At 44.8% G+C, this 27741-nt stretch overlaps 1 protein-coding gene and 1 long non-coding RNA gene across 3 annotated transcripts in view; one reads left to right on the plus strand and one right to left on the minus strand.

The window, feature by feature from the left end:
• Positions 1–27475, plus strand: CACNG8 (calcium voltage-gated channel auxiliary subunit gamma 8). The gene is made up of 5 exons (XM_079951227.1): positions 1–505; positions 9222–10619; positions 15438–15521; positions 24886–25026; positions 25792–27475. Exons 2-5 carry the CDS (start codon positions 10397–10399, stop codon positions 26433–26435), a joined length of 1092 nt encoding a protein of 363 aa, XP_079807353.1. The 5' UTR covers positions 1–505; positions 9222–10396; the 3' UTR covers positions 26436–27475.
• The window catches only part of LOC307201807, an 80506-nt gene that overhangs the window by 15468 nt on the left and 37297 nt on the right, over positions 1–27741 (minus strand). For both annotated transcript variants that reach the window (XR_013832761.1, XR_013832762.1), the window contains exon 3: positions 3200–3233. This is a non-coding gene — a long non-coding RNA (uncharacterized lncRNA). The remainder of the gene's footprint in view (positions 1–3199; positions 3234–27741) is intronic.

Here is a 27741-nt window from a genome sequence, read left to right on the forward strand (position 1 = left end):
GTGACACCACCCCAAGTCCCACTGTTTGCTCATCACACACACACACAAACACTGCAGCTCACAACAATGCTGTAGTGATCCATCCACACAACACACAGTAAGCAATCCATTCTGGTATGCGTGGCGGCCCAATGCAGAAACACTCACACACACACACAATGCCTAACAACGCTCTGGCATCACACAGCCCCCCCATCCTCCCCTCCCCTACATACACACATCCCAACCCCATATGCCTCTCCGTTCCTTTAACCAGCCTCTTTCGCTTGCTGCTTCTTTTTTTCCTTCGTCCAATGGTTTCTCCCAATGACATAATAACAGCATGCTAGCATCTCTCTCCTATACAGCAAAATACCCCTCGATATAAAACGCCATTTCGCAGAATCTTCTCTGGCTGGTGCCACCAACAACCCACTGCTAGGTGGGGGGACAAAAAGAGAAGCCGTCTCTCACCACCCCCAGCGTGTGACACCTTTGGAAAACAGACCCCCCTTTTTTTTGCAAGGTAAGCCTGCTAGCTCTCTCTCTCTCTCTCTCTCTCTCTCTCTCTCTCTCTCTCTCTTGTCTGTCTGTCTGTCTGTCTCTCTCTCTCTCAATATTCCCCCCTTGTTCTGCAAAAGATATACGTGCAAGACATTCAGGAGCTGGGGGTGGTGGTGGTGGAATATGCCTGTGATTTACAAGAGAAGGATTTTACAACTGTGTCATGATTCTCTCTCATGCACCAAGGAATAAATCCACAACTCCCCAGTTGCTAGAATGAATTTCTGGTCCTCCCAGGCACTGCCTTTTCCCTCTTCGCTTCAGGTGATGTCCACCTCCGGACTGCCTTTGCTAAAGCATATATGCAACAGATCTACTGGAATAAATTTCCCTTGGCACCATACTTCTGTGTCCCTCTCCTGTGGATTTCTTTCTTTTGGTGAATTTCCCTCCACGTTTACTGCTTGCACACACAGGCTTGCATGTGCAAGAGGGGGAAATAAGACATTGAAGGTGGGTTTGAATTGTATACCAGCCAGGTTTTTGCATTGCATTTCCCCCCTCTTTTATTTTCTTACACTCCCCCCCCTTCCCCCTGTTTTGGGAGACAAGGAAAAAAACATACACATGTTGGGAATGGCAGCATGGCTTGAGAATATTGGGGGGGGGGGGCGGACGAGGGGAGGCTGGTTGAAATTTCCAGCGATGCTGGGGGGTTTTTTGGCCTTAGTGAAAAGAACTGCCGATTGGGAGCAGCTGTTGAATGAATGGGGAATTCAGCAGGGAGGGCTTGGAGGAAATCAAGCAAAGGAAGATATGCCCATGTCAGTGTTAGGTTGAACTGTGCATGGCGCTGCCACTCAGGTGCCAGCTCTTCCCGGCATTTTGCACTGAGGCTTCGAACCAGCCATGCCTTTAATAAGAAGATGGGGGGGGAAAGGTATCATCACCGCAGTCCACCTTTCCAAGAGTTTGGCTGCAAAGGTTAAGGCCTTATTCTGCAAAAGGGGGGCTACGCACACTCCAACAAAATGCCAATTTGGCTTTCCAGGGTTCAGATCCATCTCCCATCTGGCCATTTGCCACTGACAAGAGAGATTTTCTTGTTAGAAGAATCACCAGAATATTTTGGGAGGAGGGGGGGATGGACAACCTCCGAAAATGCAAAGCATCAAAGTCCCTGTAAAAGAAGGAGAAGGGTTTTGATAGTGGGGCGTGGGGAGCCCTTGCTGGCTTTCCTTCCTGGGATTCCTGGGTTCTGCATAAAGGAAGTCAAGTCCTGTGGCTTACAACAGGGAGTGCTCCAATGCCGAAAGGCAGAACTCCTGGCTTCTCTTGGAAAGAAAGGGTTATACAGATTTACATTAGGTTAAGATGGCGGGGGTGGGGGGGAGTCTCCAGGGTCCTATGTGAGAGGGGAGCCGCACCTAGCAGGTAAAGAAACCTACCTACCAGTACTTCTAGAGTCTATCTGGGTGCTTGATTGTCCAGTCTAGAGGGCCTTGGATTCAGAACCAGCTGTATAATATGGGTCTCAGTCCTCAGCATTTCTGAGCTTGCATAGTCTTCAAAGTGGCAGTTGGAAGTGGCTTTTGACTAGAGATTTTGAACCTGCTGATACAGTTGACTCTGGGCAGGAAGAAACAGAGAAGAGCTGGGGGGGGGAGGTCATGTGCAAGACCTTTTGACTGAGAAAGGCGTTTAGAGCATCGCCTTGAATAAGGAGAAGTGTGTTGCATTTGCTTATCAGAGGTCTTGGGGGTGGTTGTTTTGAAACCCTTGTTCAGTTTCTCAATTCCCGTTGTAGTTACAGTATTTGTTTTACTCCGATATTGTGCTTTACTATGATTCCGCTGTATTATATGGGGATATGGGGCCATTGTAAGCAGCCCAAGTAAAGCAGATTATATATTACCATACTACTGCTATTATTATTATTATTATTATTATTAATGATGGCTGGGCAGATGGTACAAGAGAAACCTCCATCAATGAAAAGGATACAGAAAACTGATGGATGTGACTTAGGCTCCTATTAGGATAATAAGGTCAAGTCTTTCTCTATCTTGTTCAACTCTTAACTCAACCATCTTTCACCATAAACATATTCTACCAACCCATCTACTAGTTAACCAGTTGATCTTTAAACATAACATCCTATGAATTAAAACATTCTAGCCCTCTTTCCATTAGCACCCCTAGTGTCTCTCCTGGTAGTATCCATTCATCTCCCTGTGTCTATCTAGCCATTCCAAAACCTACACTCCATCCATTCATAAACCCTCACCAGCCAGTCGACCTACCTCACTTTCCCTCCTCCATCTATTCATTCACCTAACTACCTACACCCAGACATATACTCATTCATTCATTCATTCATTCATCCCCAAATGAGCCATCTGCCCATCAAATTTCTCCTGCGTCCAAGGCTCTCTAAACCAGATGTAAATTTTTCTTTCTTTATTTTTCTTTATCTTTCCCAAGCAAAGTTCTTACCTAGCAAACAAAATGGCTGAATGAGTCGCATGATGAGACAGCTGAAAGAACTGAACAAAAGCAACTCCTCCCCCCCCCCCCCAAAAAAACACGGAAATTCAGATGGGTTTGACCATATCGGTCAGGTCATATAGTGTCAAGCAGATGCTATCAGGCAAGTGAGACAAAAGATGGCAAAGAAAAAGCATCTTGAACACACTAGTTATAAGTAAAAACTCACCAGAAACAGTGCAGGTATCAATATTCAGCACAATCTGGAAAAGGAAAGAAAAAAGAAAAGATCTATTTACCCAGCCAGCTATCATAGCTGTGAAAAATTAACCAGACCATTCCTGAAGCCTTTCCATATTTCAGTTATCTACCATGGTAAAGCACACTCCTTATTTTACAAATTTGGCTCCAAGGTCACTGAAGATGGCATTGCCTATCTTATCTGCATCTCCACTATTCTCTAGGCCTCAAGGCAGCTAGTGGCGGGGGGGGGGGGGTGGAGTTAAAGCTCTCACCAATATTTTATAAATGGTATCCATGGATACTGTTAGGATAGATTGCTTCCCACCCATCAAGGGCACTCTAGCAAGAGAATAGGCACTGCTGGCTTGGGGGCTATAAGCTACCACTCTTTGGATTCAGCAGTTGTGCAGCAGAGAACCATAGACTCAAACAGCAGGAAAGGTCCTTCGAGTCAGGAGGACGCCTGGGTTCTCTCCATCAGGGCTGCAGCGAGCTTGGTGTAGTTTTCAGAAAATATTGGCTAGTGGAGGCAGTCAAGGCTTCCAGAATTTTTAGGAAAGGCACAGAGAGCAAAAGAGGCTTTCAAGCTCCGACAGCCATGTCCCATCACCTCTGCCAGAGGCCTGCTGCCTCTGAATACCAGTTGCTAGGAATCACAGGTAGGCAGAGTTGTGGTTACGCTTGAGTCCAGCTTGCAGGTTTCCCATCTGGTCAGCCGCTGTGAGAACAGGATGCTGGACAAGATGAGCCACTGGCCTGATTCAGCAGGCCCACCTTAGGTTCTTATATAAGACCAGGATCCAATTTCACTTACTTGAAAATAAAGGCGCTTCCAGACTTATCCCTATTTCCAGGTGGGATTCAACCATGTACCGGCAAATTCAGGTAGCACAATTATTGCTGGTTGCGAAATCTTGTGCAACAAAGCCCCTTCCCCAAAGATTGGGCTTTTTGCAATAAGGAAGGTGGTCGGGAAATACAGTGCAAAAGGTGAGATAACCTTTGCTTTGACTCGTCATCCAACTCCATTCCACCCCCCAAAAAATATGAATGAATGCTCATTAAGTAGCCAACATCTGTCTCCCTGTGGACAAATCGGGATGAATGCTCAATAAACAGGTTGTCTGGAAGCATCATGTCCCAGTGAATTCAATGGGGCTTACTTCTAAGCAGACATGCGTAGGATTGTGTAACCAGTTTATTGTTGTTGTTTGTTTGTTTGTTTGTCTGTTTATTATTCTCTTTTATTATTCTTATTCTACTGTAAGTAAAGGTAAAGGGACCCCTGACCATTAGGTCCAGTCGTGACCGACTCTGGGGTTGTGGCGCTCATCTCGCTTTATTGTCCAAGAGAGCCGGCGTATAACCTCCGGGTCATGTGGCCAGCATGACTAAGCCGCTTCTGGTGAACCAGAGCAGCACACGGAAACGCCGTTTACCTTCCCGCCAGAGCGGTACCTATTTATCTACTTGCACTTTGACGTGCTTTCGAACTGCTAGGTTGGCAGGAGCAGGGACCGAGCAACGGGAGCTTACCCCGTCGCGGGGATTCGAACCACCGACCTTCTGATCGGCAAATCCTAGGCTCTGTGGTTTAACCCACAGCGCCACCTGCACCCCTTTTATTCTACTGTACAGTAGTTAATTTCTAACCATGTACACCTGACTGCTACTGGGGTAGAGAACACTGAAGCTCACATTCCCAATCAGTCTGTTTCCCTGGTGCTGTTTTATCATCCATCTTTACTTGGGAACTGTATCTTGCAGTCTTCTGAATGTCTGGGATGGGGGCGGAATATTTTGGGACTGGGTGAGAGACAGGGTGTGATAAAGAGATGTAGATGTGGGAAATCTGGAGAATAAGAATCCAGGATTCTCTGCAATGGAAAGGAATACCCAGCAAATCAATAAGGCTGTCAAACCAGGTACAAAATGACCCCAATATTAAGTTTAGTCTCTGCCAGCCAAAATTAGTATTTATAGGAGGCAAAGCAAAGAAAAACACACCTGGGCGCTGATTTGATAAGTGACACTGTATTTTGGTGCTTGAATCTTGCACATGTGTAATTCAAATGAAAAACTAGGTTGGCTAAACTCAGCATTTGTCTGGCACTGTATACACAGCATACCTTTAAATCATATACAAAACGCATTCCCACCTTCACAAAAGAACCCTAGGAACTGTAGTTTGCAGTGGGTGCTGGGAATTGCAGTTCTGTAGTAGGATAAAGAAATAACATATCCTAAAGACACTGCAGTCTCAGCTGTCCCTCACTCCAAGAAGTTTGAACCCTGGGTAAGCACTTGGAACCCCTGGAATCTCACACTGCTCAGAGATAAGGATGGTGTGCAAATATAATTGTTTTTTTAAAACCCCCCCCCCATGTTTTTAGCTGCTTTTATTTTATCTGTAAGCCACCTTGAGGGGGAAAGTTGGGATATAAATAAATATATAACAATACTGATAAGGTATGATGTGTACACATCCTGGGGGAAGGCTCTCTCTTCACTTTTCTGTCTGCCATTAAAATATACAAAGGCCACTGCTTTTTTTTTTCTAAAAAAAATATTTAGGTGTCTTCTCATTTTCCTACTCATATTGAAATACTGCCCCTCAATGAGGCCAAACTTAGATTCACAAAATGTTTAGGGGTATGCATATCCCTGCGTACTCACCCCCCTGGAAAAATAGCACTGCTCAAGGCATTTCAGATTTAAATGTGTTCCCATTGCTACTTGTGAAATTTTGATGGGTCTGGGCAAAACTCCACAGTGGTTGGCATGGCTGGAGATTTGGGCTTGTCCGAGGAAGAATCCAAAGTAAGAACTGCAAGGTATACAAGGGTGGAATATATTGCTTTCCCCTTTTCTGTTTGGTTGGCAACGTTACTAAATCTGTGCAAAAGCTAAAACAAGATGCCTCATATTCTATGCTTGGGATCACTCTTCTCTTTTGGTAAATTCTGAATTCCATACAGTTAAAGCACACGCTTCCCCCCCAAATAATCCTGGGAACCTCACAGAGCTACAATCCCTAGCACCCATAGCAAATTATAGTTCCCAGGATTCTTTGTAGGAGAAGAATATGCTTTACATATATAGTGTGTAGTCTTAGGCCACTTCTGTACAGTTGGCTTGCAAGACCTTAGATCTCAACTGTTTAGTACTTCAGCTTCATAAATGTGTGGCCTATTTGCAAATTTGCCGATACCTTCTGTATCATTACAGGTGGAGCCAGATGATCACTTACCACCCAGTGCGCAAGTTTTCGCCAATAACTGCTTTTTAGTCATCCCCCTAAACTTTGTTAACTGGGCCCTCCAGGATACTGAGGGTATGGAGGCGGGTGTGGGAATAAACCGAAGAAAGAAGGAAAGATGAAAGAGAAAGTCTGGGTGCTCTGCTGTAAAGGAATTAAGAAAATAAGCCAAGTTTTGTTTAAAACCTGCATGGTGTATCCTCACACAATAGTCGCTTCCAGATCTTGATCTATTTGCACAAAGTTGATGGGGACGTCAGATGACATTTGCTATTTATTGAGCATTCATTCTGGTTTGTCTGCATAGAGGTTAGATGTCATTGCATCAAGCAAATGTTATCCCACACTTTCCAGTGCAGACATTTTCTTTATTGCAAAAAAAAAGTGGTTTTGGGGGAAGCAGGTTTGTTTCACAGGAGCACCAAGTCATCTTTCATGCTGCAACCTGAATTGGTCAGTATGTTGACTGAATCCCTCCCGAAAACAGCAATAGTCTCGAAGGGTGCAATGTGTTGATGAGGCACAGTGGAACAGCAATCTTCATGCAAAACTAACAAGTATACGGGTCCACTTCAAATTTGTATCAATTCTATACCTGCTTAGCATTCATGGCTTCCCCCAAAGGAATTTTAGTTTGGCGACAGGGCAGAGTATTCTGTTTGAGATCTCGCAGACTCCTAAGATCCAGGCTTGCAGAAACGGAATGACTGTGAAACCAGTTCACACCTGTGGTGTAGACATGTACTAAGTACTTAAAGTTAAAATAAGCTTAAATTTCTGCAGAAGCCACAGACCTCTTCTCTGAAATCCAATCCCTGCCCCTTCTGATTCATAGGGGCTTGCTATGACAATTCAATGGTTGCGAATTCGGCACATGATCAGAGGCAGTCTCTTGTGTCTGGTCACCCAGCAAGTGAAGAAATATATTTTTTCGTTTTATTCCGTTGACAAATAGTGGCTTGGGTATGCACTGCATAAACATAGCTGGAAAAATATAATTATGTTCCCTTGCAATTGGCCAACCTGCAATTGATAGAAAGGACTCTAATTGGTAGTCCTGCGTATTCAGTGGTGAAGGATCTTCATTATGCACATGCTAGATAGAGAAGCACCCTTTTAGTGTTGCTTTATGTTTCTTGGCTTAAAGCCTGAAAAGGAGTTTGCATGTTTAAACCATCTCTCAAACTAATCTGCATATATCCCCATAAAAATCAGTGTAGCTGTGGGCATGTTTCCCACAAACAGATGTATATGCAGTATGAGGGAAGCAGTTATTCATGTGACACACACACACACACGCCAATTTGCAATTAGAAATCCTGTGGCGGAGTTTGGGCTTTCAAATTTCAGCAACGTCTTGTGCAACGCCAAAATTCAGTGCCTCCCCAGCCTCTTGCCTTCTGTTGTAAGTCACTGTCACAGGGGACCCTGCGGCCCCCTCTTGGCCTGGCACCAAGCGCAGGCGAACTGATCACGCTCCCCTAAAAATCCCCCTCTGAGATATGGAACCACCCAGAAGGAAGTTTGCCTCTTCACCTGCTCTCTATGGGCCAAATTAGATATGGGCTGTGAATATACCACACAGTTAAAGCACATGCCCCCATCTGCATACAATCCTAGGAACTGTACTTTCTTGAGGGTGCTGGGAATTATAGCTCTGTGAGGGGTAACTTGCAGTTCACACTATTCTTGGTGTGCGTGTGCTTTACATGCATGTGCCTACGCAGCCAGGGTGATAGGGACTGTAAGTCCATCTTCCTTTCACAGAAGATTCTATACGAGGCACAGAAAAATCCTGATTATGGGGATGACTGCAGCAGTGGAACAAGCCGATTGGGCACCCGGGGCAGCATGCATGCCCTGCACGCCCAGGGGTGGGGCCAGCCGCGCACGAGGCAGGGTGAGCTGGGGTAGGACGCTCTGTGAAGCCTCCGAGGAGTCTGCCTGCCTCCTCCCACTCAGCCACCCTACAGCTGAGGGGGAGGCAGCGGGAGGACTGTGTGGGGCAGTATGGAGCCTGCGGGCACCCAAGTCACCGCGTCACTCCCAGGAGAGACGTGTGGCTCAGGCACACTGCAGGCCCCGCGGTGAGTGCCGCCCAGCATTTTGTCACCCCCCTCAGTGGTGACACCCAGGGCGTACCGCCCCCACCGCCCCCCTTCCTCCACCCCTGGATGACCGCAAAGCTATTTTAATCTTGAAAGAAAGTAAAATACAAGTCTGAGAAGAACCCATCAGAGGGCAACTAGCCTATGGTGCTGAGGGAAAGTACATGTTTGTGAAAGAAGGACACAAAGCTGGGAAATTCGGTTTTGAATCATTTTAAGCACCACCTCATCAAACTTTTAAACTGTGTTGTTTAAATTAATAATGTCTTGTTATCAAATGCCTTTAATAGCTTTGACTAATGGCTGAGGCCCTTTTCATTGCCTTTTACTGTTTACAGGTGCCTACATTATTTTTACACTCAATTTCTCCTGCTTCTGCAGTTGTTGCTGGTTTTGTTATTGTAAACCACCAAGTCCACTAGCGATAAGGATAGGAGTGCACTATTGATTTATTTAATGAATAATAATTTCTAAAATAAATAAATAAATAAATAAATAAATAAATAGTTTATCTGAGGACCAGAATACCTGCAGTGAACATCAAGGTATCAGGGATTGGGCTAAAAACTTTCCCCCACTGCATGTCTTTACTCAATTTCTTCTTTTTTTCTGTCTCTCTTCATTTCCTCCCCTTTGCCCAGAAATCATTAAGTCACACAGCTAGTTGGCTCCATGTCAAGTTGAGTCAGAGAGATCAAGCGATCCACATAAACCGACGTGTGCCTCAAACTGAAGAGCAGAAGCTGAAACTCAAAGTCTCCCAAACTCAGAGGAACCCGAAAGGAAGAAACAGAGGACAAGCACATTTTAAAAAAGGAAGTCAAGTAAACTTGGCATAAAGAAACAGGAAACATTTCTAGGCTTCCCTGAAACTTGCTGAAGCTGCATATTAAGAAGAAACAGAATTTTACCACAAAATATATTTGAAAGTCGAAGAAGAAGAAGAAGAAGAAGAAGAAGAAGAAGAAGAAGAAGAAGAAGAAGAAGAAGAAGAAGAAGAAGAAGAAGCAGCAGCAGCAGCTAGAGGCAATCCAGATTTCCCCCCAGAAATCTCTAGTAGCTCTCCAGTTGTAATTTAGTACACCTCCAGAAAGGCTCTTGCAAGCTTGCAGAAAATCTCCAGTAGGTACCTAGATATTCCATAGTAGCCTTCCAGTACTCCACCAATAGGCATCTAGATGCAATCTAGATGAAGCCTCCCAGAGGTTTTTCTACCTGCTCTTCAGGATTTGCACAACAGTGACCCAGAAACTCTTCAGTTATCCTCCCCTGGCTATTTCCAACTGCTACCCAATCCTTCATCTTCTGACTGTGGCCTCCAGAGGGAACTGGCCTGACAGATCTCCAGAATTTCCTCAGAAACCATCCATAAAATTCCCAGCTATTCTCCAAAAATTATCGCACCTTCTCTGGAAACTTATATTGAAGTCCAACTAGATATTCTACAGAATATCTGAAGAGAGCACTTCCAAGAGAATCTAATAGTAAGAAGCAATTCAGAAGGAGCTCTGGTTGTGTTCTTCACAGGGTTCCCTAGGGTTTTGCAACAGTTGTAGGACAACCTTCCCAGCCCATATTATATCCCGGTTTCTTCTACACACTGAACTTGGTGAAAGACAATATTCCCCTGGTGCCATTTTCCAAAAGCTCTTGTGCTTTTAGATTCTGCCCACTGGAAGAGGAAGCCGACCACAATAGACAAGGCACTCATCACCTGCTTCCTTGAAAGCATCACTGCCACTATTTTTCTTCACCACTCCCAGTTTTCTTTCTTGCCGCCAAGCTGGAGTCACTTAAACGCTGGAATGAGGAGAGGATGGTCTGGTGTGAGAAAGGTGTCCAGATTCTGCTCACCACTGTGGGGGCCTTTGCAGCCTTTGGCCTCATGATCATCGCCATTGGCACAGATTACTGGCTGTATGCCCGTGCCTTCATCTGCAATACCACCAACATATCTACTGAGGAAACCCCCCAGAAAGACAAGAAAGATCCTGGAGGGCTCACCCATTCAGGCCTCTGGAGGATATGCTGCTTAGAAGGTGAGGGGCGCAGTCCAAACGTTGTTAATCCATTCAATAAAGTTCTGGGATAGGTTTCAGGGGTGGCCACTGGCCAGGAACCTTAACACCCTCTCTGCAAAGCAAGTTTAGGGGGAAAACACTGGAAAATAAGGAGAGGGAGACAGGAGAATTGTAGGACAGTACACCAAGCTGGAGCAAATAATAACAAAGATGCGACAAGGGAGAAGCCCTTAGTGTACGATTCATCTAGCCTGAGAAAAGGCTGGAAGAAGAGGAAATGAAACTAGTGAAAAGACGCAGGTGGCGCTGTGGGTTAAAGCCTCAGCGCCTAGGGCTTGCCGATCGAAAGGTCGGCGGTTCGAATCCCTGCGGCGGGGTGCGCTCCCGCTGCTCGGTCCCAGCGCCTGCCAACCTAGCAGTTCGAAAGCACCTCCGGGTGCAAGTAGATAAATAGGGACCGCTTACCAGCGGGAAGGTAAACGGCGTTTCCGTGTGCGGCTCTGGCTCTGGCTCTGGCCAGAGCAGCGATGTCACGCTGGCCACGTGACCCGGAAGTGTCTCCGGACAGCGCTGGCCCCCGGCCTCTTGAGTGAGATGGGCGCACAACCCCAGAGTCTGTCAAGACTGGCCCGTACGGGCAGGGGTACCTTTACCTTTACCTTTTTACACCAAGCTGGAGCAAATAATAACAAAGATGCGACAAGGGAGAAGCCCTTAGTGTACGATTCATCTAGCCTGAGAAAAGGCTGGAAGAAGAGGAAATGAAACTAGTGGAAAGAACTCACGAGAAAAGTATTGGGCCTGGGTCCTAAGGCATAAATCTTTGTAGTTCAGTAATGATTAAAAATGAAGGGCATCTACACACAAGGGCGGTTTAGTACTGCTGAGGCACTGCTTTCCCCCACTTAGCATGAAAGAAAATTCAGGTGGTGGTTCTGCTCATGGCTAAGATTGTTGCAAAATGTTATGTAAGCTTGATTCAGCAGACACCCCCTGCAACTTTACTTGGAAGCTTCCTGCATCGCAGGGGGTTGGACTAGATGACCCTAAGGGTACCTTCCAACTCTTCTACGATTCTATAATTCTCCTTGCAGCTTCTACCTCTAATTGCTTCCTATGTAATGTGTCAGCAGTATTAACTATGAATCCTCTTAATTGCTCTTAATTAGTGAGTTCCTACCCTGTGGGGTGGGAGGGTTTGATTACTAATTTCCCTCATTATTTTGTCTTCCGTATTGTAAAATAAAGTTATTTCACAATAAGAAAAGAGGAAGAAAATATGAGAGGATACCAGTAATCAACCCCCGCCTCCCCCAGCATTTACAGGGAATAGAATCTGGCTGATTACAGGGCAATTCACCAGCCATGCTGAATGGGAAGCAATTAAGAGGCAGAAGCCACAAGACAGAGACTTCTAACTAAAGGCACAGTAGCTCAGAAAAGTTTAATGGTTTCCTGCTCCACACCAGACAGGCTGACGCAGCAGTTTTATTGCATAAATGAATGCAAATAATACAAATCGGTTCTGAAGAAAACACCAGAATGCAACAAGCTGGCAATAATATCTGGATTCTCTGTAAAACACAATGGAAACAAAGGGTGACAATTCCAAACTTAAGCTGCAAGCTTGGCAGCAACCCAATATCCGATAGTATGGCCTAGCAGCTGTTGACTGAGAGATTCAGTTGATGAGACAGGATGAGAGGAAGGCAGCTGGAACAGCAATGAAAGAATCTGTCTATACAGATATATTCTAAAAGCCAGTCACCGACATTGCATTCCACTGTCCCACCATTCAGCCACACTTGTGCCCAAAGAACAGAATACACAATGGAGCAATAGAGCGCGGAGTAGGCTTGATTCTTAATGGGTGGGGTCACCAGGGGGCAGGGAGCAGGGTTAGTACCTAATTTGGAGTGTAACTGGGAAAGCATGCAATCTTACAAAAGAAAACCTAAGCAGTGTTCTTGGAGATACAGCAGCAGTGAGGGCAAAACCCTGCCCCATTTCTCCTCCCCCATGTGGCCCTTTAAGTCTATAAACCCACCACAATCCTGCCTGTCACAGTGGGCAGGACACCAACAGCGATCAAGTACATATTGTTGCTGTTATGAAGCTCTCTCCTTGCTCTAGAATTCCTCACTCTACCCACATAACAGTAAACAGGCTGCCATGTTGCCCACACAAGGCGCAGTCAAAGATCCCAGGTTCTCGCCAAGAAAAAGAAAGCCTTTAAACGCTCAGAGGTCTGCAGGTGCTTGCGCACCTTGCCCTCTTCCTCCTGCTCATGCTGCTATACCCCACAGAGCAAAATTAGGGTCCTTCCACACTAGCTGTTTCCCTCTCCTGCTGTGGCCCTAAATAAGCCTCTGAAGCCCTGTTCGTACTGAGAAGAAATCCCTTGTTGGTGCTCTGGTTTTATAGAGTCATGGCTTGTGGTGATATCTCTGACCCTAAACAGAATCACTGATAGCTCAGTGGATTAGAGCATGGTGTTGATATACTGAGGTTGCAGGTTCAATCCCCATATGGGATAACTGCATATTCCGGCATTGAATATGCAGGCATAGATCAGGCATAGGCAAACTCAGCCCTCCAGATGTTTTGAGACTACAGCTCCCATCAACCCTACCTAACAGGACCAGTGGTCAAGGATGATGGGAGTTGTAGTCCTAAAAAATATCTGGAGGGCCGAGTTTGCCTATGCCTGGACTAGATTATCCTCAGGGTCCCTTCCAGCTCACCAGATCCACTTGGGACCCACCTGGCATGGCCTACAATCTGTGATGCACATGATGACAGAGTTGGTGAAGCCCCTCAACTCTGCATGACTTGCCTCTGCATTCCTTCATTACACTGTCACTACCTACCACTTGTACCTGAATTCCAGAGACTTTTCAGAAAGGTTAGAACGATGCAGATTATCAGCGCCAGAGAGGGGGACTAATTTCAGCCCCCGTCCTTTTCCTCATCAAGCTGCTCATTAGCAAGATTTTTGCCTGCATTGGCTTCCTACGCTTCCATCATTACATGGCCAGCAGCTAAGGATGGATGAAACTGTCCAATTAGGGTTCTCTCTGTTTCTCATTTTTACAGTCTTAAATTCAGTTTCTGCATCAACCTGAATATATTTTTACTCCTCATGGGGAAAAAATTGTCAGCTTCATTTTGCACATTTCTCCTAAAATACTTATTTTTATGCATTTTTGTCTAATACACATATTTGTACAAGCTATTTCCCCCTAATATAATGATTTTTTTGTTTGCTATATATGTTTTTTTGTGCATATTATGTGGAACAGCATTGCAAAATTCAGAGAAATGTACATTTCAAAGAGTAATTGTCTTTTGGTTCACTGGGTAGTTTCTCGGCAAAACAGAAACAAAATTGAATTTTTTATTTTATCCCTACTTGCAATGCAGTGCCTTCCTTCCCTCATTACTTTTTAAACAGGCTGTCATTCACCTTTTTCTGGGATGGTTTTTTTTTATGTTCATTCCTTTTTTGCTTTTCTTTTTTTGCACTAAAGCACAAGAATTTTAAAAATTAAATTAAAAAGAGACAAACATCCAAACTCCTGCTGGTGCAACCATGCTGCCTGCTTTTGCCTTTTCCATGGGGAATGGGCACTGTGAGATTGTTAAGAGAAACATAGCACTAAATTCAGTGCCATTTAAATGTGATATCATAGTGATAGGCCTGTTTCTATCTGACTGAATGCCTCAGCAGCACAGGACAACAAGGCCTGGTATAGAAAGGAGAACAGGCAGGGTCAATGGTCCAAAACATATGGAGACCACCAGGTCTGGTGAAGGCTGACACCAGAAGGGTCCTGATGGACCACAGAACCATTTAATCCAGCATCCTGCTTCCCATAGCAACCAAGCAGACAGCTCAGAAAACCCCAAAAGCAGAACGCAAAGATAATAACCCTCCCTACCTTTAGTGAATGGCACACATAAATATGACTATTTTATTTAGTCATTGTGGCTGGATAGCCATTGATAGAACTGTCACCTGTGAAAGTATGCATCCCTTCTTAAATCCACCCAAGACACTGACCATCACCACATCTCGAGAATGAAGTGGAGACTCGCACTGTGCCTTAAAGTTTAGAAACCTCTCCCGAATGAGCTGGCAACCACCATATAGGTCAGGCTTCCTCAACCTCGGCCCTCCGGATGTTTTGAGACCACGATTCCCATCATCCCTGACCACTGGTGCTGCTAGCTAGGGATCATGGGAGTTGTAGGCCAAAACATCTGGACGGCCGAGGTTGAGGAAGCCTGGTATAGGTCTTACAACTAGCCAGTCGTAACTCAGCTTATTGGGGGACTACCAGAGCAATGTTGGTGACTATGGTAACCTATCACTCTAGACCTGAAGAAGGTCCCCAGTGCTCCTAGGTGCTCTAGGTGGCTTCTTGGGAAGGGCAATATCTCAGTGGTGCATTGGCCTTACACTCAGAAAGTCCTGGGTTCAATTCCTGGCATCTCCAAATAGGACTAAGAAAAACTTTGGTCTGAAACCCTGACCAGCATATACAATACCGAGCTAGATGGATTTGTTGTCTGACTCAGTAGAAGGCAGTTTCTTATGTTCCTATGAGGTAGCGCTTTATAGTGGCCGGGCCTGCCTTGAGAAATGGGGCTTGGCAGACTGCGCTGAGATTTTGTAAGAGCTTGGGATTTGGTAGGGAACATTGTGTGTCACGGAAAATCCAACAAAGTTGGAGCCAATTACCAGGAGATGCATCAAAAAACGCTGCTCTGAGCTCAAGCCACGTTCACAGAACTGCTTTGAATGCTGGTCATCTCTGTCTCCCTCTGCTCTAGGGCTAAAGCGAGGGGTGTGCGTGAAAATCAACCATTTTCCAGAGGACACAGACTACGATCACGACAGCGCAGAATACCTCCTACGTACGTATAAATAGGGGGCTTATTCATTCCCCTGCCTTGGCCTTGGCAGTAATGTGTCTCTACTGTTCTCCGTTACCAGGGGAAACAGAGTTTGAATACCACTGAATCTCAGTGTCAGAGGTTGCTGAGGCCGAGATCCAGAAGCCGCCCTCAAGATTTAGCTGGAGATGGACAGCAACTCCTACGTATCAAAAGGGGGGTGGTGCATCAAATATTGTGGTTTCTGGGAGGGGGGGTTACTGCATTGCAAAAGGGAGTTGCCTTTCAGTGCTATGGATTCCTTTGAGTCTGCCATGTTGCAGAGAAGGAGTTCACTCATCGTTTCTTCATGCTGGGGATTACTGACAAGTTATAAAGAGGCAGTGGCAGGGTAGACGCAGCTGTGTCAGAAACGCCAAGGATTCCCCATCAGTTCTGCTGAGTGGCTTCTTGCACCCCCCCACCCCACCCCCGCCAGGTAAATACCAAATCCAGGGCTGGAATCATCACTACGCTGCCTACTCTCTGGGGTAGAGGCTCCAGCCAAATTAGGGCTCTGCAGTGATTTAATTGCCTGGAATTTGCAAAAGCAACTGCAAAAAAGAAAGTATTCCTCCCTGCCCTGAATATCATTTACATTTTTTCATGGAACTTTCTAAAGGAAAGGGCGGGGTGCTGCCTTGATTCACATATGTAGGTAAATTTAAATGCAAACTGCCTGGTCAGAAGGAGATGAGAGAGAGAGAGAGAGAGAGAGAGAGAGAGAGAGAGAGAGAGAGAGAGAAATGCCTGTGTGCTTGCATATAAGTAACATTAGCCCTCAGGAGGTCATTCATGTAAAAGGATTAGACATTCATGGGGGAATGGTATTAACCATGACAGCTAACTGCATCCTCCATATTCAGAAGCAATACAGCTCGGATTACCAGGCGCTTGGAGCATTAGATAGTTATCTCCTTGTTTCTGTTTATTTATCCATCTATTTATTTTTATTTAATTAATTTATACCCCTTTTGCCAAACCAACTTTCCAAAGTGACTTATATTCAAAGAAAAATAATTATAACAACAATATCATACAATATTAGAAATCAAGTAGAGCACAAAAATAGAAAAACATGGGAGCATTCAAAACCAGCAAAACGCAGTGCTGTCAATCATATTCAAGCACTGTCTAAAAGTGGGAAGGGAAGGAGCTTGTTAGACCTTCCCTGTGAGAGAATGCCACAACAGTGGTGCTGCTGCTGAGAAGGCTTTGTCCGTGGTGCCCACCAATCAAATCTTTGCTAATGGTGTGCCAGCGAGCAAAGTCTCCCTGGCTGATCTAAGCCTAGACAGGTTCATATGGGAAAATATAAAGATAATCTTTAAGGCCCTAAATGTTCTGAGACCAAGCTATTAATCAGCACTTTAAACTGATCCTTGAACACTGATTGGAAACTACTGCGTTTGAGGTCGTATAAGTTGCATATGATTCAGCTGCATTGCTCCTACCAAGCATCCTGGCAACTGGGTTTTATACCAATTCCAAGCTGCATTGTTCTCCTGTAGAGAACAATGGAACAGGCCAGTCTGTATGTAACTAGTGCATGGGAAACTGAGGCCAGATCCACCTCCTCTCAGTAGGGACACAGCTTGCAAACCAGCCAAACAGGTGAAAAGAGTTTCTGGTGACAGACGTCCAACTGGATCTAGGAGTACTCTCAGGCTGTGAATTTTATTTTTCAGGCAGGGGCAGTGGCATCAGCCAGGGGGCGGGGGGTTGTTCCATCCCAAAGCAGGTTACAGCCTCCATCCAGATGAGATGTCCAGGGGCATCTCATTGGCCACTGCTGGAGACACAAAACTGACCTCAGGTCCTAATCCAAATTGTACCTTTGACACCAAATAGTGCCTTTGATACCTGAGGTGTATGTTTTCAAGGCCCATCCTATTCTTGTATTCTGTTTTACCTGTTTTTAATTCTGAATTCTATATTGTTGTAACCCACCATGGGACTTGCTGATGAAGGGCAGGTAATAAATTTAATAACCACCACCACAACAATAATAATAACAACAACAAGAAAACACATATGGAAGATCTTATTCAGAGACCTCCTGTATCTCACCTCCTCTGACCAAAAGCCAGCTAGCAAGGCTAGTTCAGTTCATGAAAGCTTTGATTCAAACAACACACTTATGGTACACTTTTGGGGATGACAAAAATTGGTGCAGATATTTGTCCAGAATAATGTCGCCCCTAAACACTAACCTGGACAGCAAGTCTCTTGCAGTGGTGAGAGGGAGGTGGGGGAGAAGGAGCCTTCAGGCCAGTGATGGGTACAAATACCCCATGTGCACTTCTAGGATTGGGTGCTCAAAGGCAAATCCTTGTTGCCCAACATGGGTGTTCTTCATGACCAAAACAATTTCAGAGGCACTTCTCTATCTGCAAGCCAATGTCATCTTAATAGTTTTACTACTTTTTACTCTCATCTTTTCAATTAAAGATTAGCCAAGAATTTATGAATGACAATCTTTTCTGGCAGGTGCTCTTAAGAGTTCCTTCTTCTCAGAAGTCCTCACCTTTTGCTTAAACAGCTCCATCAGGCCTGTGCCTACAGATGATTTAAAATAAATAAATAATACATATTTTAAAATAATACCCTGATATTTTTCAAAGGGAAAAAGGAGCAGCCATTTCAAATTCCCCTTTAAACCAAAAACAACGCAAGACAGATTAGCCTTCCTCCTTTCCAATGCCTGTAACAGCTGAGACACAGAAGTTCACATTTTGGAACTGACATTAGCCCTGGCGGCAAGAGAGTTCTCTTGGTTGTCCCTCTGAAAATCCATTCTGATTTGACACGAGTTAGGATGGAGTCACTTGCGCATAAGTAAATCTACTCTTCTACTCTGAAAAAAATTATCATATGCTGCTCCCTGTCTCTCTTAATCAGAGGCAGTACCTTCTTTTTTCTGGACCTTATCGCTGTTAAACTGCTGCCCCTATTCCAGTGGCGCGGTTAGGTAATTTTAGATTTTGGACTTATGCCCTCCCTCTCTCTGTAGGTGTATTACTTCGCAGTGACCTGGTTCACATAAGACTAAGCTGTGGCTCGTTTAACAAACCATGAGTTATCCACAATTTGTCCCAAAGATGGTCAAACAAACCATGGCTTGTCCCCCCCCCCCAAATTTGGTTTGTTTTCCAATTACCCTGGCCTGGTAGTTTGGTGAGCATCTGGAGTGCAGCGGCCCAACAAACCATGGAAAAGTGTCACAGTAAAAACAAAGAAGGCTTTGTATACCAACCACAAACCATGGCTACAAACTGTGCAGGGGTGATGCTAGCTGCCCCGGCACCCAGAGCAGCACAGGGGCGGGGCTAGCCGTCCGCCCGGCGAGCATGGGGGGGGCGCTAGCCGCCTGTGCGGTGAGCGTCTGGAAGGGTGTTGCTAGCCGTCTGCGCGGTGAGCGTCCAGGGGCGCCGCCCACACAGCGAGCGTGGGGTGGGGTTGGCGCGGCGATGTCAACTGCCCTCGCGGCTTACATACGGTGCGCACCGCACCTCCCGCACCCGCCTTCCTCCACCAGTGAAACCATGGCCCAAAAGCCCCCACATTGTTCAGTCACTGTGACACTGTTTAAACATAATGCTAAGCCATGGTTTAATAAAACAGTTAAATAGACTGCAGCTTAGCATTATGTGTGAACCAGGCCAATGTGGTAAGCCAGCCCTTCTGTGTTTGGGATTCCCCACTAATTCTGCTGAGTGGGGCCCTAAATGACTGATCTAGCTTTTGAGGATGCCTAACGTATGTGTGAAATATACTAATATTGTTGTTCATCAAGGTTTGTCTCCCTCCTGAGGCCCCCATGACATTTAAATATCTGTGTGAGGGGTAAGATACATTTTGTCTCTAGCACGCAAGCACATACTCTCCCAACAATTTTCACAGACAAAAATAGGGACATGCTTATTACACCCCAGCTCTCATACCAAGGATAGCTGTCTGAGCCACCCTCCCTCCCATTACAACATTGCTGAAAGCACTGGTCATTGACTTGCTTACTTTAATCATTTACTTGCCTGCCCCTTAACACAGATTTAATAGCTGGGAGACTGCTTGCTCACTTGGTTAAAGCTAGGGATTTTTTTAGAAGTATGTGATGTACAAACAATTGAAACGGAATAAACCTATATGAAAAATAATAATAATTTTCATAACAATAAGTTACCAACCTTTCAAAATATACCTCAGCAGCTGCAGTGTGTGGAACAGCTGGCTGCACACTGCATTGTACCCTTGCATGCATGCACATGCATTGAAAAGCAACAAGATGTAGTCACTGTTCACTCTGACATGAAACCTCTAGAGATTCCAGGAAGAGAGCAGAATTCCAAAGGCTGACAGTTCTCACACTCTCAGAAACCCACAAGACATCCCCAAGAGGCCCAAAAGGAAAATAAAGAAAAAGGACGGAAGGAAAGAAAAGATTGTGATTTGTGAGGGTTGAGTACAAAACAAAACAAAAAATCAGGGATGACCTATGGCAAATAAGAACAACTAGAGTATCTGCAAACATATAAATGTCTGTGCATGACCACTAAGGCACCATGTAGTGCACAGCCTGCCCCTTCGCCTGCTGCAGTTTAAGAGCTCTGACTTTAAAATAAATGCAGAACACAGGAGGTGGAGGAGAGCCTTCATCAACATATAATAAAGGGGCTCAGAGTGCTGAGGAGGTAAATCTTTCTATGAGAATTAGAGTGTTACAAGCGTGCCCTTTACATTTTCACTCGTGAAATGTTGGCAGGTATGCAAGGTCTGGTTCCTTTTTTTTTTTTTTTATAATAATTTTTATTAATTTTCCACACATGTAATAAAGAACAATGTAAAACAGTATAACTTCATGCTCATCGGTTCATACCCTTCTTTCTTTGACTTCCCCATACCTCCCCATCCCTGCATCCTTGTTTAATAATTCTTTAGCAACCCTTAAGTCCATTGTCTTAGTTCCCTTTCGTAAAAATTTCTTAAGTTTTTTTTTTTTGTTTACTGCTGCAATTCTTTACTTCTTACCCCCTGACATCCTAACATTCCTCAATTTTGCAATTATTTTTAAGATATATTTTGAAGTTCTTCCAGTCTTCTTCCACTGTCTCTTTCCCCTGGTCCCGGATTCTGCCCGTCATCTCGGCCAGTCCCATAAAGTCAATCACCTTTGTTTGCCATTCTTCCAGAGTAGGTAGTTCTTGCGTCTTCCAATACTTTGCCAGTAGAATTCTTGCTGCTGTAGTGGCATACATAAAGAAAGTCCTATCCTTCCTTAACACCACTTGGCCCACCATGCCCAAGAGGAAAGCCTCTGGTTTCTTAGGAAAAGTCCACTTAAGGACCTTCTTAATTTCATTATAGATCATTTCCCAGAAAGCTTTAACCTTTGGGCAGGTCCACCAAAGGTGGTAGAAAGTGCCTTCAGTCTCATTACATTTCCAACACTTATTATTAGGCAAATGATAAATTTTTGCAAGCTTGACTGGGGTCATGTACCACCGGTAGATCATTTTCATAATATTTTCTTTTAAGGCATTACATGCAGTAAATTTAATACCGGTGGTCCATAACTGTTCCCAGTCAGCAAACATAATATCATGACCGATATCTTGTGCCCATTTAATCATGGCTGATTTCACCGTTTCATCCTGTGTATTCCATTTTAACAGCAAGTTATACATTTTTGATAAGTTCTTAGTATTGGGTTCCAACAATTCTGTTTCTAATTTTGACTTCTCTTTCTGAAATCCTATTTTCCTGTCCTGTTTAAACGTCTCATTTATCTGATGGTAATGCAACCAATCTCGAACCTTAGGCTTTAGTTTCTCATAACTCTGAAGTTTCACCCTTTCACCATCGTATTCTAAAATCTCATGATATTTTGGCCATTTAGAATCCATATTAAGCTTTTTTACTTCCCTAGCTTCCATTGGTGACACCCACCTAGGGGTTTTACTTTCCAACAAATCTTTGTATCTAATCCAAACGTTATACAATGCTTTCCTTACAATATGGTTTTTAAAGCTTTTATACACCTTTACCTTGTCATACCATAAGTATGCATGCCAACCAAAACTATTGTCATATCCTTCCAGATCCAAGATGTCAGTGTTCTCAAGAAGTAGCCAGTGTTTCAACCAGCAGAAAGCTGCTGATTCATAATAAAGTCTTAAGTCCGGCAGGGCAAACCCCCCTCTATCCTTTGCGTCAGTTAAAATCTTAAATTTAATTCTGGGCTTTTTGCCCTGCCAGACAAATTTTGATATGTCTTTCTGCCACTTCTTGAAACATTCTATCTTGTCCACAATCTGCAACGTCTGGAATAAAAACAACATTCTAGGCAATACATTCATCTTAATAGTAGCGATTCGGCCTAACAAGGAAAGTTTCAACCTTGACCATATTTCCAGATCCTTTTTAACTTCTGACCAACATTTTTCATAATTATCCTTAAATAAATTCACATTCTTAGATGTTAAGTTTACCCCCAGGTATTTTACCCTTTTAGTTATTTCCAAGCCTGTTTCATTCTGAAAACTCTCTCTTTCTTCCATTGTTAAATTTTTTTCCAACACTTTCGTTTTTTGTCTATTCAATTTAAAACCTGCTACTCGACCAAATATTTCAATTAGTTCTAATACTCTTTTAGTACTAGTGTCTGGCTGTTGCAAAGTCAATACTAGATCATCTGCGAATGCTCTTAATTTATAATGTCTAACTCCGACCTGAACTCCTTTGACCGACTGGTCCTTTCTGATCATGTTTAACAAAACCTCCAGGACTGATATAAAAAGCAAAGGGGATATTGGGCAACCCTGTCGTGTACCTTTTTCTATAGGTATTTCTTCTGTTACCACATTATTTACAATTAATTTGGCCTTTTGTTGAGAATATATTGCACCTATACCGTTTTCAAAACCTTGGCCTACCCCCATCCCTTGGAGATTCTTTTTCATAAAAGTCCAACAAATGTTGTCAAAGGCTTTCTCCGCGTCCACAAAAATCAAAACTGCTTTCCTGTTGATGTCAACGTCCAGCAGCTCCAAAATATCTATAATGTTTCTCACATTGTCTGACATATGTCTACCTGGGAGAAAGCCTGTTTGGTCCTTATGAATCTCTTCTGCCAAAACTCTTTTCAATCTTTTTGCCAAAATGTCTGCAAAAATTTTATAATCCACATTGAGTAAAGATATAGGGCGGTAGTTTTTAACCTGGTTCTTCTCAGTCTCTGTTTTCGGTATAAGTGAGATGAAAGCCTCTTTCCACGATTCAGGTGCCTTTTTCCCCTTCAAAATTTCATTGCAAACTTCCTTCAATGGTTGTATCAGCCATTCTTTCAGCATTTTGTAGTATTTGGCCGTCAGGCCATCTGGTCCTGGTGATTTTCCCAATTTCATATTTTGAATGGCACCCTCTATTTCTTGTTCTGTTATTTCCTCATTTAAGATCCTTGCAAGGTCTGGTTCCAGTGGGGTTTGATTGTTGCTTTTCTTTGTGGGACAGGATGATTTATTAAAAATGGCCACATGCTAAGGGAACGCCAGGAGGGAAGAAGTGTGGGGAATGGATTCAGGGAATGTGATTGGACAGTCAAGTGTTCTATGTGCAACTCTAAGAGGTGGCTCAAGCCTATTTATTTATATTCAAGTTATATACCACCCTTTATCCAAAGATCCCAGGGTGGTGTACAACATTAAGAACATAATTTATGCAGCATAATAATAACAACACAATACATAGCGTAATAATAAAACAATTATAATAACAGCCCCCCCCCCTATTTAACAGGGAATAGATTTTAAATGGCCAGAGGCCTGGGTAAAAATAAATGTTTTTGCCTGATGCCTAAAAACATGTAATGGTGGTGCCAGGTGAGCCTCTCTGGGGAGAGCATTCCACAGATGGAGAGCCACCACAGAAAAGGCCCTTTCTCATGTTGCCACCCTCCAAACATTTTGGGGAGGGAGGACATAGAGGAGGGCCTTGGATGACAGGTGCAGAGTCCGGGTCAGTGTTGGTATGAGGAGAGGTGGTCCTTCAGGTATTGAGGTCCTGAAGAATGGACCCAAAAACTGTCAGCAAGTGCGGCCGATCCAAGATCAGCGTTATATGTTCAAATTGTCCTGTTCTGGTGAGCAACCTGGTTGCTGAATTTTGCACTAGCTGAAGTTTCCAAACCACCTTCAGAGGCAGCCCTTTGTATAACACTGCCGTAATCCAACCTAGAGGTTACCAGAGCGTAGGCCACAGAAGTTAGTCTACCACTGTCCAGACAGGGGCGTAATCGGGCCACCAGACAAAGGCACTCCACACCACCAAGGCCACCTGGCAATGACAGTAATGGATCCAGGAGCACCCCAAAGCTACATATTTGCTCCTTAAAAGGGAATGTAACCCCCTCAAGGTCAGGCAGTCTCCCATCCATCCAGTCTAGGAAGCCACCCACTAACAGTGCCTTTGTCTTTTCCGGATTGAGCTTCAGTTTACTGGCTCTCATCCAGTCCATTACTGTGGCAAGGCACTGGTCCAAGGTGAATTACAAAAATTTCAACCTCTCCTTTCAACGTGTTGTGGGGGAGATAATTAATATGAACAGCATCTTTAACCTTTCGACAGGAAACATTTCCCACATCAGTTTCCAACAGCTTCTCCAGCCCACACACAGGCACACAGGGTGTGTCATAGCTCAGTAGCCACAAGTCATCAGTGCTGGGTTACAACCAATAAAACCAGGCAGGTAAATGAAGTTGGCTCTAGAGAGGCTGTGGATTGATTTAGGCATTACTTATGTAAAACAAACTATCGGCAGAATCTTGTAGCGTTGACCTTGCTGGATTCCACCATTTCAGAGTGAAGGTACAGACTGCACCATCAAATACTTCTTTCCCTCTAGATTTTTTCTGAAGAAATCCTGTATGCATAGAAAACCAGCATGTCAGGATGAGGAAGGCTGGTTCAGAACACACCCTGAGAGACTAGTTCTGTCTGTGGAGAGAGCTCTGCTCTCAGACATATATTATTTATATATATTTATACATATATCGAGAGCCAGTGTGGTGTAGTGATTAAGAGCGGTAGTCACGTAATCTGGGGATCTGGGTTCGCGTCCCCGCTCCTCCACATGCAGCTGCTGGGTGACCTTGGGCCAGTCACACTTCTCTGAAGTCTCTCAGCCCCACTCACCTCACAGAGTGTTTGTTGTGGGGGAGGAAGGGAAAGGAGACTGTTAGCCGCTTTGAGACTCCTGAAGGGGAGTGAAAGGCGGGATATCAAATCCAAACTCTTCTTCTTCTATTTCCTGCATTGTAATCTCCTCCAACCTACCTTCCCCTCCCCACAGGTGTGGTACGAGCTTCAAGCATCTTCCCCATTCTAAGTGCAATCTTGCTATTGCTGGGAGGGTTCTGCGTGGCTGCCAGCCGGGTCTACAAGTCCAAGCGCAACATCATCCTAGGTGCCGGCATCCTATTTGTTGCTGCAGGTGAGTGGGGGTAAACAATCCCTCTCTGGTTCTCTAGTGTAGTTCCATGTGTGTGTCTATTCAGTGGTCAGTTCACACACACAACAGAGAGAGAGAGAGAGACAGACAGACAGACAGACAGACAGACAGACAGACAGACAGAGATCCACCAAAAACTTTATCCCCCAGTCTATAGCTGTGTATACACTCCCATTTGCTTTGCATCCAGGTGTTCCCAACACTGCTTTGGGAAGAGGTATACACATGATGTAAGCCACAATCTGTATCAATTCTTCCATTTCTTATGAAATGCTGCATTTCAGTGCATTCCCCCCCTCAAACCAGTTTCAATTTGAATTGGCGAAAAGAACAACCTAGCTGTGTTTTAAGCTGGATATGTGTACACAGCTTATTTCTCTGCCAATCTATCACCCTTCCTTTATCATTTCATGCATGCCTCTACAACTTCACAACTATTTACCTCAACCTTCTTACCCATTCCCTCATCTTTCCTTTCTCTTCCTGCTTATCCTACCAGAGGCGGATTTAGGGCAGTGCAGCTACAGTGTCTCAGCATCTCAACATATAGGGCAGCTGTGTACGGAGCCAGGAGCTCCCAGTTCGAGCCTTGACAACTCCTGACGTATCCATTCACTGCCACCATTTCCCCTCCTGCTTTCATCTTTCTCTAACCCATATCCATATGCAGTTAGTCATCTGCCTTCTCTACCTGCCCACCCCACAGCCTCCCTCATTTCACTGTTCTTTATTTCCACAACTCCTCAGGCCTCAGTAACATCATCGGTGTCATCGTCTACATCTCAGCCAATGCCGGAGACCCTGGCACAAAACGCGACGACGAGAAGAAGAGCTACTACTCCTACGGCTGGTCCTTTTATTTTGGTGGCCTTTCCTTCATCCTGGCCGAGATGATTGGAGTCCTGGCCGTCAACATATACATCGAGAAGAACCGGGAAGCCCATTGCAAGAGCCGCACGGAGCTACTGAAAAACCCATCTTCCTCGTCGTCGGCCATCTTGCGCCTGCCCAGCTACCGTTTCCGATACCGCCGCCGGTCACGCTCCAGCTCCCGCTCCACCGAGCCATCGCAGTCTCGAGAAACCTCGCCAGTGGGCCTCAAAGGCTTCCCTTCCACTGACATCTCCATGTACACACTATCGAGGGACCCTTCCAAAGCCAACGTCAGCTCGCTCTACGGCGGTGCCAGCGAAACGGCAACGACGGGCGCGGCTGCGTCGGGCGCAACTGGCAGTGGCGGTGGGTTCTTGCAGCTGCACAACACCTTCCCCAAGGACCCTGGTGTCACCGTCACAGTGACTGGGCCTGGTGTAGCGGGGGCGACTGGCACCCTGGGCAAAGACACCTCCTCCAACACCAACACGCTCAACAGGAAGACAACGCCAGTGTAGGGATGGAGTTAAGGGAGGAGGGGGCATAGGGAGGAGGAAAGATGAAGAGAAGACACAGCTCAGAGAGTAGGTTGGGAGAGTCAGAAAGTTGCAAAGCGAGAAAACAATCCATCCATGCATTTCCTCCCCTCCCTCCCTTCCCTCATCCATCCATGAACTCGCATTGCTTTCCTTTTTTCTAACCCGCCAATAGAACCCAAATTCACACCTCACACCTTGGGGGAGGGCAAAGTAGCGGAGGAGTATGTTCACCAGGGGGCTTTCATGAATGAAGTGACAGGGATCAGCCATTCCTACAGCTTAAGAGACACTTAAACCAAACACCATTGTCCTTTCAAAACAGGCACCTCAAGGATAACCTAGATGGACTACTTTTCCCCACCCCACATTGGGATGGAGAAGAGGGGATGCTGTTGTGTCTCAGAGGTGCTTGAGGAAGGAGGGTAGTTTTCCTTGCCTACTTGGTTAAGATCTCTAATGGGCAGCCAGATTCAGAATCTGAAAGGGACGTCCGTGTGCGTGTATATGTTTTGAAGACCCTGGCTCCTCCACTCGTAAGCCTCTTACAAGATGGCTTCCACAGCGTACTGTGCCAAATTTGGGGCTGCAGTGTGGATCAAGAGGGTGTTTTGTTCCTCAGCGGGTATAAGGGAACCCTCTCTTCTCCTTCACTGCAGCTTAATTAAGGGCTGACAAAAAAGTTTGTGCCAAAACACAGTGCCAGAATATTTTTTTTTAAGGGCGGGGAAGGTGTTTTAAAATCCAAAAGGACCGACTGCCCCCTGGTGGCTTTTAGAAGTATTTCTAATCCACTAGGCTTTGCTTCAATCTCCTTCTAGTACATGTATGGCTGAAGTCTTTTTTCAGTTTCCAGCCCATCTCTAACACTGAGCCATAGCTCTTCCTGAGATGAAGAGGTCTCTGGGGAGGAGAGGGTCCCTGCTATTTACACAGGCACCCTTTACCCATTGAAATGATACTCAACCAGTCATTATTGACTTTATTTGTTTGTCTCATCCATTTAATAGATAGATAGATAGATAGATAGATAGATAGATAGATAGATCCCCCTTTTTTAATCTTATTTTCGATATTGGGAAGAAGAACTTTTAAAATGAAACAAGAAGTAAAAATAGAAATGGATTACACTTCTGCTCATCCCTACCTACCCCCCACCCCCAATTCAGCATCCTAGGGAGAATTTTTACATGTATTATAAATATATAAATAGATAGATATAGATAGATAGATATAAACAACAACAAAAACCACACATATATATGAGAAGACGAACAAAATGATTGTG

The sequence above is a fragment of the Podarcis cretensis genome (genome assembly GCF_951804945.1).
Source record: "Podarcis cretensis genome assembly, chromosome: 13".
In the NCBI taxonomy this organism is placed as follows: Eukaryota; Metazoa; Chordata; class Lepidosauria; order Squamata; family Lacertidae; genus Podarcis; species Podarcis cretensis.